This window comes from Lactuca saligna, chromosome 1, assembly GCF_052625555.1.
Source record: "Lactuca saligna cultivar CGN05327 chromosome 1, ASM5262555v1, whole genome shotgun sequence".
NCBI lineage: Eukaryota > Viridiplantae > Streptophyta > Magnoliopsida > Asterales > Asteraceae > Lactuca > Lactuca saligna.
In genome coordinates, this window is record NC_136417.1 from 70,497,561 (window position 1) to 70,512,766 (window position 15,206).

Sequence of the window (15,206 nt, forward strand, 5' to 3'; positions counted from 1 at the left end):
CAGTTTAGATCTGAAAAGTTTAGATCTGAAGTGACAATGTTTAGATCTGAAAGAAAAAGTTTAGATCTGAAAGAAAAAGTTCAGATCTAAAGAGAATGATGTTTAGATCTTTCATCCAGCATAGATCTTAGGTAAACAAATAATATATACACATAGCACGTAAATTATATAAAATACTTCATATCTATGTGTAAGACGAAAGTGACTATACACTCACTTGTAAGGGTGGTGATTCCAACTTGAACAATGCTTCGCTTCATAAAAATAAAATTTCCTTTGACAAAACCAGGCTCTGTGGGGGCAGAGTTTCTAAACCGAAAAACTCTTTTTCTTAGAGCCATCGGATGCTCCGGGGGGCGAGAGAGAGAGAGAGAGAAAGAGAGAGAGAGAGAGAGAGAGAGAGAAGATAGAGAAAGAAGGTGTAAAAGATGTGAGAAATACGGGCTGCCTCGCATCTTGTTTATAACCGAAAGGTTGCTGACTACGTGGGATGTTCCTGCGAAGGTACGTGGGGTGTGCCTCGGTGCACATGGAGTTCCCTCTCTACGCAGTGCGTTCATACGAAACGGTCATGCTTAGCATGGAGCATCATGGCAACTTACATACCGAGCAAGGCTTGATCGTGAAACGTTCCATCTTCGTACGTAGGGCGTACACGTACGCGAAGCGTTCTTCGGTCTACGCAGGGCGTAGCCTCGCACCCAGCTTGCAAATTACACTTTCAACTTCTAAAATTCGTAACTTTTGCATAAGAGCTCCGTTTTCAATGTTCTTTATATCCACACGTAGGTGGGACCTTACTCTACAACTTCGTTTAGACTCCGTTGGCTATCTTTGTGACAACCCATTGTTTTCTATCTTGTAAATGTCAATAAAAGTCAAAAATATCAAATGAAATTCAAACTTATTGATTAACTAATTTAATGAAATTAAATTAATGTTTTCGATACATAAAAACACTTAGTAAAAGTGTTGTTGAATTAGAAGTTGAAAAACCCAAGAAAACTGAGGATCCTCGCTTGGACCGAGAACCCTCGCAGTCTTGTTTTTCTTTATCCTTCTTCGGAACACAAATTGAAGGCATCAAATTGTTTACGGTCGAGAACCCTCGGACAACAAATGTACGAGGCTCATTCATGAATCCTTATCTGCTCGGGAAAATATCTTATCTTCTCGAAAGGAGTTCCCAAGCGAGAACCCTCCCCTCGGCTTGTGTTCTCGGCCGAGAAATATAAACAGCCGAAAACCTCGTTTCGGACCGCAAACTCTTTCCTGGGTTTGTGTTTTTAGCCAAAAACTCTCTAGTATATATATATATATATATATATATATATATATATATATATATATATATATATATATATATATATATATATTTAATTCTCGAAATCTTCCATCATTCTTATAAGATTCAACCAAAAACTACATTTTTCTCTCAAAAAATCCAAAAGAGAACTCCGTACCCTCTTACAAGATCATGCGAAACCTCTCCTTCTCTTGAGTTTCATACGAAAATCACTTGATTCTTCTTAGAATCTAGCAAGTTTCATCCATTGATCTTGTTATCTTTCCAAAATCACCTTTCCGTCGTCAAATAGTGGGCTGAAAACAACTAATTTTACTAGTCTTTATAAAAAACACACGAAGAACACGAAGAACGCGAAGAACACGAAGAGCACAAAAAACACCCATACACTATTCTAAGGATTATTGTAAGTCTTTTTACAATAATAAAGTGTTGTTTAACACTTTAAACTTTATTAAATTATCTGATTTATATTTATTATAAAGGTAATATAAATTAGGATTCGGTTTTATCGCGGGTTCTAGCTTGTGAAATTAACGCGACTACACAATATCTTCAACCGGAAACTTACAAAACGTGAGTTTATACCCCTGTGTTTTTACCATATTTCACCGTTTTAGGGGGATCGGGATACAAGTATAACAGAGGAATATTGTGCTTACAAATAATTGATTTCTAAATATTTCTAAAACAATTTTAAATGTTTTATAAACACTTTTTAACATATATTAACCAAAACCATATATATATATATATATATATATATATATATATATATATATATAAGTTATTTCATTCAGTTTCATTACCCTTTGTAACATTCCGAGCAAAAGGGGTACTTTCATGAATATTACATGTCAAACTGAATACACATATAAATTATAATAGGTATAATTTATGGAACTCTCATACTATTTTCATTAATTAGTTATAGAAAGTTTAATGGCATAGTCTCGTACAAATACTTTATATTCAAGTATACTAGAAAAGGAACATACTATCAGTTCATTAATTTTAGAATGACTTTTAATCATTTTTATACACGTAAGCATCAATATGGTTTTTGTGAGACAATGTTTAGTCGCTTATTTACTTAAGCAATAGTATTAAAGTTTTGATGATTATAACCAGAATCTCCTGATAGAGAGCGAGAAAAATGTGTATAGATCTATACGGGATTGATAATCTTGCACTCAGATTGTTCGTTATAACCACAAACAAGTTTCCTGATAGAGAGCAATACTATTAATGTTTTGATGATTATAACCAGAAACAAATACAACTGACGCCAGTGGATCAGGGGTTGGTGCTCATCCCTCCAATGATGGTGAAAGTCTTGGACACCCGTGGGAGTGTTCTTATAAGGATTTCACAAACGGAAAACCTAGAACCTTTAATAGGACTGGGGGAGTCATGGATCTAACTCAATGGATAGAGAAAACTGAAGCAGTCTTTGAAATCTGATCGTGCCCTGAAGGGAGCAAAGTGAATTTTGTTGCATGCACTTTTGCTGACTGAGCTCTCATATGGTGTAATGGTCATGTGAAGTCACTAACTCTTATAGTGTCTAACTCAATGAGTTGGGAGAATCGGAAATCAATGATGATGCAAGAGTACTGCCCGAGGGGCAAAGTAAAAAAGCTCGAGAAAGAGCTTTGGGGCCATACCATGGTAGGTACAGACATAGCAACCTACACTAATAGGTTCAGTGATCTAGCGATCCTATGTCCTGGAATGGTTGCTCTGGAGAGTAAGAAAATTGAAAGGTATATCTGGGGACTATCACTTCAGATTCAAGGGAATGTGTTAGTTTCATAGCATGTTACATTTGATAGTGCTAAGCAATTCTCACAATCACTCATAGATCATGGAGTGATTCAAGGCTTCATGACTGTCGTTCCACAACAACCCAAAACAACAACAACAACAACAAAAAGTCCTGGAACAAAAGGAATGGTCAATCTTCACAAGAACCTTCCAAGAAACAACAGATTGTGGCCGTTCATGCTGCTACTATTCCTGCTGGTGTTCCTGTTAACCCTAACCCAGTAAATCAGTATGGTCGAAAGTTACCGAAGTTCAAAAAATGTTCAATCACAATGGAAATTACCATGAGATGCATTGTAGGAACTGCAACAGAAAAGGGCATACTACCCAATTCTATAGGTCACCAGCGTAAGAAATCACTCAAGTTTCGGACGTTGGGGTAAGCCAGACATGCTTTGAGTGCTGTGAAACTGGACACTTCAAAAGAGATTTCCCAAAGACGAGAAATTTCGGTGGCATGGGAAGAATACTGGCTATTGGTCACGTGGAAGCTGTTGCAGAGCCTACGGTGGTAATGGGTATGTTTCTTCTCAACAACTCATACGCATGCATTCTATTTGATAGCGCAATGCTGAGAAAAACTTCGTCTAAATAACTAAAAGATACCTTCACTATAGAAATGGCCAATGGGAAAACGGAGTGCACTAACGATATATACATAGGATGTACCCTTACTCTAAATAACTTTTCCTTCCCAATTGACCTGATGCCGGTATCAATAAAAAGTCTTGACATCATCGTTGGTATGGATTGGTTAAGTATTAATCATGCCAACATCCTATGTTACGGGAAAGCTATTTGCCTTAACCTACCAAATAACGAGAACCTTATCGTTTACGGAGACAAATCTGGCACGAACCTACAGATCGTTTCCTGTATCAAGGCACAAAAGTATCTTCGCAAGGAGTACTTTGGTTTTCTAGCTCACATGGTAGACAAAAATCAAGAGGTCAATGATTTCGAGAGCATTCACAAAGTTCGTAATTTCCCCGACATTTTCTCCGATGATCTTCTAGGAGTCCCACCAGAAAGACAAGTCGAATTCTAGGAGTCCCACCAACACTGTTGGAAACATTCAGAGATAACGATTGTGCCATATTTTTGAAGTTGTTTTTTGTTTGAGAAATGAGCTCAGTGGTATAGAAAGCTCTTCGAAAAATCAGAGTTTCGATTTTCAAAAAGCAACCACTATGGCTCTGATACCAATTGTTGAGAGAAAAACTTTGAGACACACTTGAACAAATGTTAGAACAAGTATATTGTGGAATAGTTAATCTCGAAGGATCTAAAAGCTCAACAATAATATTTAGAGTTAGACGTTAGAGAGTTAGTTGCGGAAAAGTAAAAAAATGTAAATGACAACAATTGTTATATCAAGTATACACTTAAGCTGATTCATAACAAGGAATGCATTCAAGCTAAGTTAATAAGTGAGATCAAACTTAGTGATTAAGTCACAAAATTCTTGCTCTGAGGAGAGGTTGTGATTGATTATGAGAGTAATAAGAGTGAACAACTAAGATAGAAAAGATAACTTCCGAGATGTGTATTAGAATTAGATGCGATACTCTTTACTTACAAGAGAATGAGCTCTATTTATACAGACTCATAAAGATCACTAGATTACAACTCTAAGAGTAGCCATTCAAGGCATACTAGACAATAGAGTGTATTACAGAAAAGACAAAGTAACGTAATCTAGATAGAGACTACTGTAGATAGAGAATGCGGTTTATAACTGTTGATGAAGCGGCATGGCTGCGATGGCTTGTTGACTGCGGTAGCTGAAGTTCAAGAGGGTCACTTTTTATGATTCAACAATTTCCCCCTAAGTAACCTCTTTAACTTTTGATCAGCTATCAAGTTTAAGAAAATTGATCAAGATCCACTAAAACTTCCTAATGTTCTCCAACCAGTTGATTCTTCTTAAAATTTCGAACTTAACTTCTGCAGTTGTGTGCTTTGATTTTTCAACTACGTTTCGGCAGATGTCAAGTTGCTTCCTGGTGAGACGATGCATGGAAATCATAGGAATGACATATTTGACATTATCAGTCTTCCTTTTGAAAATGAATCCCAGTTCAGGATAGTTGGTTGCACCTAATGATCTTTCTTCATAGCTTTTGATAGGCATTGGTGCGGGGTTAAGTGGTGGCAGATTGACTTTCTTGGCAATGGTGGGGTAGATGTCTGCGTCGATCTTGGAAAAGTCACAGACTGTTTCCTTCAAGAAATTACTAGCCCTTTCAAGTGCAATCTTCATCTTCGGGTGCTTTTTAGACTTGTGTTGGAACACCTTATCGATTAGAAAGACCTCTTCCAGATTCATACAAGGAAAATCAGCCTGGGTGCAGATATAATCGTGTTCCCTTCTGTTCAAAGTGTACTGGATGAAGTCGGCCTTCATAAACTTCCGGATCTTGTAGTTCTTGACTGCGAATGGTCTATCGTTAGACCATATGTTCTCAACGGGAGAGGCATGCTTAGCATGAAATTGGCTAAGTCTCTTAAACTCCATTGGCAGTCTTTTGGCGTATGGAAGGCTGCGGTCGAACTGCTAAAATACAATGAAGTATCTGGCATTAGGAGAGATTTGGACATCCTAGTAACCATCTGAAGGGGGTTCTGCATAGGTGAGATAAGGAGTGTAGTCATCATCAAGCAGTCTACGGTGGGGATTGATCCAAGAATTTATCAAGGACTCATCCATGATGGTATCAAAACCGCATAGTCTCCAAACTTCTTCAGCAAGTTTGGCTGCCTTCCAATCTCTTTTCCTTTGAGTGGTGGTAGGGGAGTCATTTGAACTCAGAGAGGACATGTACTCCGTAAGGTTTTTGAAGTGAGAAGGAGTATTTAGTTTCTCAGGAGTGTTTTCCTGTTGCACTGGAGAGTTATAACGTGGAATGTGATGAGATGGTTGTGGTGAAGGTTGTGGTGTGGGAAATTTTTCTGTAGTGATAGGGGGTGTTTGATGTTGTGGGATGGAATGGTCGGAGTGATAGACTTCTTCTTCTTCACTTCCCCCTCTTGAGGAGTTCATACCTGGGGACTCCTCAAGCCATTGAAAAAGGCCATCAACCTTAGCAAACACCTCTTGGAATCGAGCTTTGAGGGCTTCGGCCAATTATTGATTGTTTGGGATGGAGGGGTTGAAGAGTAGCTTGTGGATTTCCTTGTTGAATGTTCCTTCAGATGATGTTGTTTGATTTTTTGATCCTTTCGTGCTTGGAATGCCCTTCAAAAAGCGGCATACTTTTTTGCTTCAACCTCATTGGAGGGATGGAACTTGCTCCATGAATCATTTGAGTCACCACCATCTATTCCTTGAAAGCACATCGAGGTGTCCCTCAAGTCCATGGATCCTTGCACATTTCTGCTCACCGTGCCTAAACCACCTGTTACTGATGTAAGCAGAGTAGGATTTCCCGAGCTTCCTTGGTCTCCTTGACCCGTGGTCAAGTGTGGCCTCGACTCAGTTCTGGGATGGGCGGAAGAAGTGCCCTGCGGTTGGGAAGGTGTTTGCAGTTTATGGGTGACATTCAAAAGGATAGAGTTCAACTCCTCAGGAGAAAAGAAATGCAGTCGGGCAGCACTGGAGACTTTACGGCGAGAATGAGTATTATCCTCTCGGGATTGAACTGGTGGGGAGTCTCCTCATTGTTGTGAATCAGACTCGCATCTAAGAGGAAGAGGATGGTAGTATCAAATGGATGTGCTAGCATCCCAAGGACTACCGGAGCCTGTTGAGAGGCTGAGGTATCAGTCCGGTCACGCATATGGCTAGAGGGATCAGTTTTCTGCTTCTTGAGGATTGAGATAGTTTGATCATCCTCTTCTGAATCACTGCTGGAGTCATGTTGGCTTGGTTCCAAAGTAGTGATTACTGGTGGAGTTTTTTTTGGAGGGCTTGGAAGCATCCTTTATAGGATTTCCTTGTTTCTTGGTGTTGCGGGGCCCATGAAGAGCACAAAATTTGTGCTTGCATCTTTGGGTTTGAGAAATATTGGAGAGAGTTGTGGAGGAAGGGATTGCGGTACCTTTAGGGTTAACAACTGCGGATGGAGGAGGCGGGGTAGGAAGGTATGGGTCAATACCTTCTGTAGCCTCAATGTGATCTGCGACATCGGCAGTCTCAAGACCAAGAGAAGAAAGAATATGGGCATGAAGTCTGCGGATTGGGCCAAAAGCTGATTGATCAGAAGAAGGATTGTACCTTTTGAGGACCTTGGTGACGAATAAGTTGATGTTATTGCCCATGTCGATCCCAACATCCACATGTAAGTATGAAATGCAGAGGGACCAGAATCTAGCAAAGGTAAGTTCGGTTGGGTTTTGCCTTGGGCTCTCTTTCGGAATGTATTATAGAAAATCATCCCAAAGGATCTGTCCTTAGTTCACATCGCAACCTGTGAAGATGCTCCATACCAGTTCCAATAGTTTGAGACCCATGTTATCCATTCCTCCGGTTCTACCGGATAGATTGCGGATGACAAAATGGCACACAAATTGCCAGACCGCAGGTAATTAGTTCTTCTTGAATTCACCGATTCCTTTGATCTTTTTCTGATAACACATCTGATAGAGTGCCGAAGTGATGTCCACCATTGATGGGGTGAAAATCTTGATGGACGGATGAACAAGGAGGTTAATGGCGATGAGGAATGTTTCTTTGGACAGGATAACCAAAGAATCATTGATTAGGTTTAGATGAACTTCTTGGAGGTTATCAAGTGGGCGATGGGCGGAGAAGGCACATTTGAAGAGGGTTGAAGTTGGTACAACATCTGTGAAAGCTTCAAATGGACCAAACAAAGGGTGATTTTTCAAGAACTTGATCATAAGTTTTGTGGGAGCATTGTAAGAAGGTTGTTCATCGAAAATGGCTCTGAAATTGCTTGAAGCTATTGTGGGAGAGTCTGAACCAGAAGGATTCATTAATCAAGAATCCTTGGATTGTTTCTTCGAAACATTTGATTTCACCATTGTTGAAGAGTTTGAGAAAGCTTAAAGAATGCAGAAGAGGATGAAGGTTTAGAGAGCGTAAACGGTTCTTTATGGAGACGAAGGGGTTTTATAGTGGCTTAAGGGAGCGGGAAATGTTTGTGACCTAAGCAAATTGGGGTAAAAACGTTTGGGTTTACCGTTTGAATTAGGGTTTTCTAACCTCAGCCACATATTAATAAAAATGGGAATAAATCTGAAATTGGGATTTACCAAATAGGGTTTGCATTTAATGAAATGTCAAATTTTGTATCACGTCTGGTGAACGTGTGGTGGGGGAGAGATTAATCCGTTGGATAAAGGAGAAGTTGTAATGGATGTGATGGTTTGGGGGTACTAGGAGAATACATATTAAAAGGATTTGATTTGGAAAATCTTTATTTTCTCATCATACCTAAAATACGTCTGACACAAGGTTTAGACGAAAAAAAATGTGACAGTTTCCCAAGGAGTGTTTTTTTATTTAATGAAGAATCATTAAATAGCACACCACTTTTTTTTTTTTTGTTTTTCAAAAGAATGAACAGTCTGAAAAAATCAATTAATGTGACTGCTAATGGACACATCATTGCGGATGGCTCCTTTGCCATTGCGGATGACTGCAGTCGGAGAAACTGAGAAAAGCACTTGTACAAAAGTTAGTAATAACAAGAAAGAAAGACCAGTGAAAGATAAATATAATATATGGTTGCGGTACATAGACTGCGGTACACGGGATATACCAAAACCATCTATTATAAGTGACTTTCAGTTAGGAAGGCAATAGAGACCAAGAATGGTACGGTACCTATCAATTCAAGAAGAATTGAGGTTTCGGATTTTTCATCCCTAACATTTGTAAGAACACATTGAGTTTGGTAGAGTCAAGTTCTTTTGTGAATACATCAGCAATCTCTTCATGAGTAGGGACAAAGATGAGTTCAATGTTACCTTTCAGAATGTAGTCTTTGATGAAGTGATATCGTAGTTCAATATGTTTGGTCTTGGAGTGCTGAATAGGATTATGAGAAATTGCTATGGCACTTTCAGAGTCGCAGTAGATTGGTATCCGCAACATTCTATACCCATAGTCTAACAGGTGTGTCTTCATCCATAGAACTTGAGAACAACAGTTGGCTACGACCACATATTCGGCTTCTATGTTAGACAATGATACACAACTTTGTTTTCTTGAGGACCAGCTGAAGAGCGTTCCTCCCAGAAATTGACATCCACCTGAGGTACTTTTTCGATCAAGTTTGCATCCGGCATGATCCGCATCTATAAATGCTTGAAGATTGAAGTCGTTGCCTGCGGGGTACCATAGACCAAGAGATCTGCTTCCTTTCAGGTACCGGAGAATTTGTTTAGCTGCGGTCATATGTGACACTTTTGGGTTAGCGGGGTACCATAGACCAAGAGACTGAAGTCGTTGCCTGCGGGGTACCACCAGTTGCAAAGACAATGTATGTTCGGGTTGCAGTGAGGTACATTAGAAAGCCAATGATACCTCTATAAGTCTTGTGATCTACAGATTCGCCAGAGGGATCAGCAGAGATCTTATAACCGAAGGCCATGGGGACCTTAGCCGAGGAACAATTATCCATAGAATATTTTATCAATAGTTATGTGGTGTATTTCTCTTGATGAATGAATATTCCTTGCTGAATATGTTTGACTTGAAGACCTAGAAAGAAATTATTCTCTCTATTCATGCTCATTTGGAATTTGTTAGTCAAGAGCTTAGTAAATTCATGCACCATTCCCTTATCCGACGATCTGAAGATGATATCATCCACGTATATTTGTACAAGCATATGGTGGTCACCATTTGTTTTTCTAAATAACGTGGGATCAATCACACCTCTTTTGTAACTTGAAGAGACTAGAAATTCAGAAAGTGTCTCATACCAAGCTCTTGGGGCTTGCTTCAGACCGTAGACTGCGTTTTCAAGCTTGTAGCAGTGGTTAGGGAATTCAACACTTTCAAAGCCGGGAGGTTGCTGAAGACAAACCTCTTCCTTTAATTCCGCATTGAGAAAGGCACTCTTAACGTCCATTTGGTGTACCTTGATATTTTTGTGGGCTGCGTATGCTAAGAAGATTCGGATGACTTCCATTCGTGCCACCGGAGCATACGTTTCATCATAGTCAACACCTTCAAGTTTATCGTACCCCTTTGCAACTAGTCTTGCTTTATTTCTGATGACCGTACCAGATTCATCTAACTTGATCTTGAACACCCATCTTGTACCGACAATAGTGTGGCCTTGCGGTATGGGAACGAGTTGCCACACGTGGTTCCTTTTGAATTTTTCCTGTTCTTCTTGCATTGCAGAAATCCAATCAGGTTCCAATAATGCTTCTTTGATCGAACGCGGTTCCACTGAGGACATAAATGCTGCATAGTGATAATTATCAGATAAGTCCTTGGTAGATCGAGTTTGGATACCTGCGGATGGGTTGCCGATGATTTGACCTGGTGGGTGGTCCTTTGTCCATATGTGTAGACGAGGTTGTTATATGATCAACAGCTGCGGTAGAGGGAATGTTTTCAATATCAGAAGTTTATGCGGTTGGAGATGGCAGTTACCTCTGGATTTGAGAACATCCTGCGGAATCATTTTGGCATGTTGGAATGAAATTGTATTGAGTAGTTTGGAGAGGTTCCCCCTGGACTGCGGATGGGAGTTCCTCTGGAATCTGAAAAGATTCCCCCTGGATTGTGGATGGGAGAGTGATAATCCTTGAATCAATTCTAGTGCCAATGTTCTCTATGAGTTCTTCATTCGAATCCGAAGATATGTTTGATGGTAATGACTTTCTGAGGATAGGAAGTTGATCATCATCAAGTACTGGAACCTTGATGGTTGTTGCTTGATCTGGAGTAGATATTTCCCCCCTCAACCGGAGAGGTGAAAGTATTGAAAGATGCTACTTCAGATAGAGATGGACCATAAACATCAGCATGTTGTTGTTGAGTGGTTGGTGACACAAGAACTTTGGATAATTTCGCCGTTTCAACAGGATCTAAGAGATCGTCATAATGGCTTCAACTAGATTTAAAGGACCTGAAGAAGCAGGAATATCACTTTCCATGATTGTAGTGGTTTCAGTGGACGGAAGAGAGTTGTGGATGTGAGAATCATCAAATTTCACGTCGAAGCTTTCAATGATTAGCCTTGTACGTCTGATGAGAACTCGATAAGCAACCTTGTTCGTGGAATATCCAAGAAAGATGCCTTCATCAGACTTCGGTGCAAATTTGTTAAGCTGATCTCTGTTGTTGATCACAAAACATCTACACCCAAAGATATGAAAGAAACGAACATTTGATTTGCGGTTGTGAAGACCTTCATACGGTGTTTTATTGAGACGTTTTCACACAATACTTAGGTTTTGTACAAATCATGCGGTTGCTACAGCTTCAGCCTAGAAGTAGAGAGGAAGGTGTGCGAAATTGAGCATAGATCTGGCTGCTTTGACTAGTTTGCGGTTCCTTCTTTCTACTACTCCATTTTGTTATGGTGTATAAGGCGCTGAAAAGTTGTGAGTGATGCCTTTGGACACCAAGAAACTGTTAAGAGATTGATTAGTGAATTAAGTTCCATTATCATTGCGGATATGTGTTACTGCATCTTGATCTGGAGTTCTTTGATGAAGTTGATGAGAATTTGCGGTGTTTCTGACTTGAGTCTGAGGAAGAAAACCCATGTGAAGCGTGTGAAGTCAGCTACTATAACAAGTATGTACTTTTTGTGATGGAGAATGGCTACGGTTGATGGACCGCAGAGATCAACGTGCAGGAGCTCAAGTGGTTCAGAAATTGAAGAGTCAATCACCATAGGATGACTTGATTTGGATTTCTTACCACATTCACATGCAGGACAGAGAGTGTCATTGTTGAACTTGATAATAGGGAGTCCTCTGACCAGCTCTTCAGTGACCAAAGTGTTGATGTATCTGAAGTTGAGATGATTAGAGAAACACAACTGCAGTTTGCCAATGATTAGAGAGACATCTAGAGGATACATGGTACCTTCAGATCGTCACTTGATCAAGAAGGTTCTCCTTTCACTTTTCATTACCTAACATAATTTATAATCAAATTCAACTCGATGGCCTGCCTTACATAGTTGGCCAACACTGATGAGATTGTTTTTAAGGATTTCTACATAAGCAACCTTTTGAATTGTGAAGTTCCCCATCGTGAGTACACCGTAACCTCAAATGATTCCATTCACATTGTTGTCGAGTGTAATAATTCCACCGTTGCAAATTGGTCTGAAATCCCAAAGGTATTCTAACCTTCCGGTCATGTGCAAGGAGCAGGCAATGTCAATTAACCATTCATCTTCTTGTTCCTCCTTGCACAAAGCCTGAGAATTACACGATTAGTTAAGGCATCCAAACTAGTTTGGAGCCTGGAGCAACAGGTGAGTTTCTGACTAATGTATGGACTGGTTTCGTGTCAACTTTTAAACCTAGTCCTGGGTGTTTGTGAAATTTTTGAGTGTTGTGTGTTTTTGTAAAGTTACTAGGTTTTTGATTTTGACAACTACACTGACACTCACAGGTTGAGATTTTGTCTTTTGTTCTGACACTACGCTTGGTTAGCGGTCTAAAGGATGAGTTGTTTGGCTTTTGACTAGTTCGAGGTTGAAAGGATCTGCCATGAGTGTTGTATGTTTTCTGAAAAGTTTGTTTGGTAAAAGGTTGTTTTTGAAAAGATCCGACATAAGTGTTGTACGTTTTCTGAAAAGTTTGTTTTGAAAAAGGTTTAGCACGTGTAAATCCTTGTGTCCTTTCTGTTGGATTTGGTAGAATACCCTTCCACTTGTTAAAATTTTGACATGACTTTAAATTTGTTGGAGTGGGTAAAATACCTTTCCATTTCGGATCATCTGAGGAATAGATTTGAAAAACACTGTTTTGAAAAGACTTTACACCTTTTTGAGTTGTGTAAGATGAATCAGGAATGACCATTGAAACTGTACATTCCTTTTTGGGTGTTTTCTTGATTGTAGAGTTTTTTGAAAAATAGTGAGAGAAAATAAATTCTTATGGACTTTTGGATTTTTCAGATCTAACATGCTTTTTGTTTTTTTAAATATTTGTCTATTTGTGCCTTGGGAGCGAAATTCCTCTTTGAGAGCCTTTTTAGTTAAGGTTTTTGGGGAACCGCAGTCTCTGATATTCAACTGTGCTTTCCTAGAACTCTTTGAAATTTTGTGAAAGCGTGGGCTTGAGTCATCAGATCTTGAAGATTCAGGAATTTGGGAACATTGACCTACTTCAAAGTTTTTTATGGGTAATTCATGATGAATTGTTTGAAGAGTGACTGAACCTTTGTTTGAAGACTACGGTATGGATGACTTGACTACCGCACAGTAAGTCTTAGTTGGGACTTCAGTGGGACTTTTGTGGGACTTTTGACTACGGTGTGGGACATTACATTCTGAGGACAGAGATGGAAATTCTTTAGAGACTTTAGTGTCCTCAATGACAATTTCTTCATTAACTACGGATGAGTTTTGAGAATTTGGGAAAGTAGTGTCACAGATAGGAATTTTATCACTTGTGTGACCCGAAACCTCAGGCATAATTTCCTCAATGACACAATTATTGCTTAGATTATGCAGTCTACTGAAGTGAGTTTTGATATCTTTGGGAAAGGTCTTGTCATTGACTGGAAAATGAAATTCTCGGTCTGGAGGGACGTACAATCTGTCTTTGTTGAACCGGGGTGAGGAATCCATTGCGGTAGGATATCCATTTGGCCAACCCTAATTGTATGTGTTGTCCACGGTTCCATTATTTACCAAATTTTTAATAGCCTCACTTTCATTAAACAATTTTTCAATTAAAAGATTTAAGCGTACAATTTCACTCTGAGCTAAATCTCTCTGGTTAAAAGTTATCTCTAATTGGGTTTCACTCAACATTCTTGCATCTTTTTCTAACTCTAAATCTCTTTCTAACATAGCCATTTTGATTCTTTTGTTGTCCAGTCGTCCTCTCACATGGAACATCTCCTGGGATGGAATGTTCTTCTCATCTAAGGCTTTGTTATAGTCTGTAAGGATGGAAACACATGTGTCATTAAGATTATCTATGTAAGGTTGCCAATCATGCATGCCATAGTTTAGAGTTTGGATCATGAGTTTTACCTGTTCCAAGATGCTAGAGTTCCATCCTTTTCCATGTAGCAGTAGTTTTTGTTTAGCTTTGTAGACCCATCATCATCAGTAGTTGTTAACATGCAAATTTTCCCTTTTTATTTGATACTCCCGATGGCTTTATCTTCATCTCCAGATGACCAAACTTGATGGTCTCTTTTGACATGGGCAACGTATGCCCTTGTTTTCTCCTTTTCTTCAAACTCTTGAGCCATTCTAAGGTAGAATGCTCTGTCTTTAACTAAATTTGCCTTACAATCTCTTGAAAAGTGATTCTCTTTGTTGCATTTGTGGCAAACTACAACAACAGTTTTGTCTTATGAGGGAGTAGTGGAGTCAGTGGTTTGAGTAGACTGTGGTGTTTCCTTTGGTTGAGAATTTTGATATTGTGATGGTGGAGGAGAACTTTTAGGATAATAAGAGTGATTGTTTTGTGGATTGAGGCTACGATTGAAGGGTGGTTTGTTAAATCTTACCCCATTCGGAAGGATCTCATCTCATAAGTTTTATAAGATTACTGTTTGCTCTAAAATATAAAATTGATTCTATACAATAAAAAAAAAGATTGTTGATTTTTGCGAAAAGAGTGTGGTGGAATACGATTGAATTGTTTGCTGACAAGAGCAATTGCCTTTTGAAATTCTTCTTCATCATCATACACTGAATCAGCTTTGTATGACTGTGGTGGAGTGTCATTCGAGGGAGAGTAATATTGATTATGTGGAGTTTGTGCTATGAGAGCAAGAGGTCCTTCGAAGTCAACACAGTCTTTGAGTACGGTGGATTCTTGTGCTTGCAATTCCCCATAGAGTTTATAGAGTGACAATGAACGAATCTTTCTATGTCCTTGAACTATCATCTTTGCAGTAGTAAAATGTCTTCCCAAGCCATTAAGGAACTGAAGATTTGTT

General features: G+C 39.2%; 1 protein-coding gene across 1 annotated transcript; it reads right to left on the reverse strand.

The window, feature by feature from the left end:
- Nucleotides 1–9,741: 9,741 nt before the first annotated feature.
- Nucleotides 9,742–14,510, reverse strand: LOC145008185 (uncharacterized). The gene is made up of 6 exons (XM_078966813.1): nucleotides 14,405–14,510; nucleotides 13,939–14,192; nucleotides 12,425–12,495; nucleotides 11,188–11,417; nucleotides 10,973–11,146; nucleotides 9,742–10,502 (listed from the first exon to the last, which is right to left on the reverse strand). The coding sequence occupies exons 1-6, from the start codon at nucleotides 14,508–14,510 to the stop codon at nucleotides 9,742–9,744; spliced, it is 1,596 nt and encodes a 531-aa protein (XP_078822939.1).
- Between the last annotated feature and the right edge of the window lie 696 nt (nucleotides 14,511–15,206).

Excerpts from the sequence above, each read along its gene's own strand:
- LOC145008185 (XM_078966813.1), bottom strand. The coding sequence starts at position 14,510 with ATGGCTCAAGAGTTTGAAGAAAAGGAGAAAACAAGGGCATACGTTGCC. Across the intron at positions 14,193-14,404 it reads TGAAGATAAAGCCATCGGGA|ACTATAACAAAGCCTTAGAT; the intron begins GTATCAAATAAA and ends CCATCCTTACAG. Across the intron at positions 11,147-11,187 it reads TGATATTCCTGCTTCTTCAG|ATCCTGTTGAAACGGCGAAA; the intron begins GTCCTTTAAATC and ends ACGATCTCTTAG.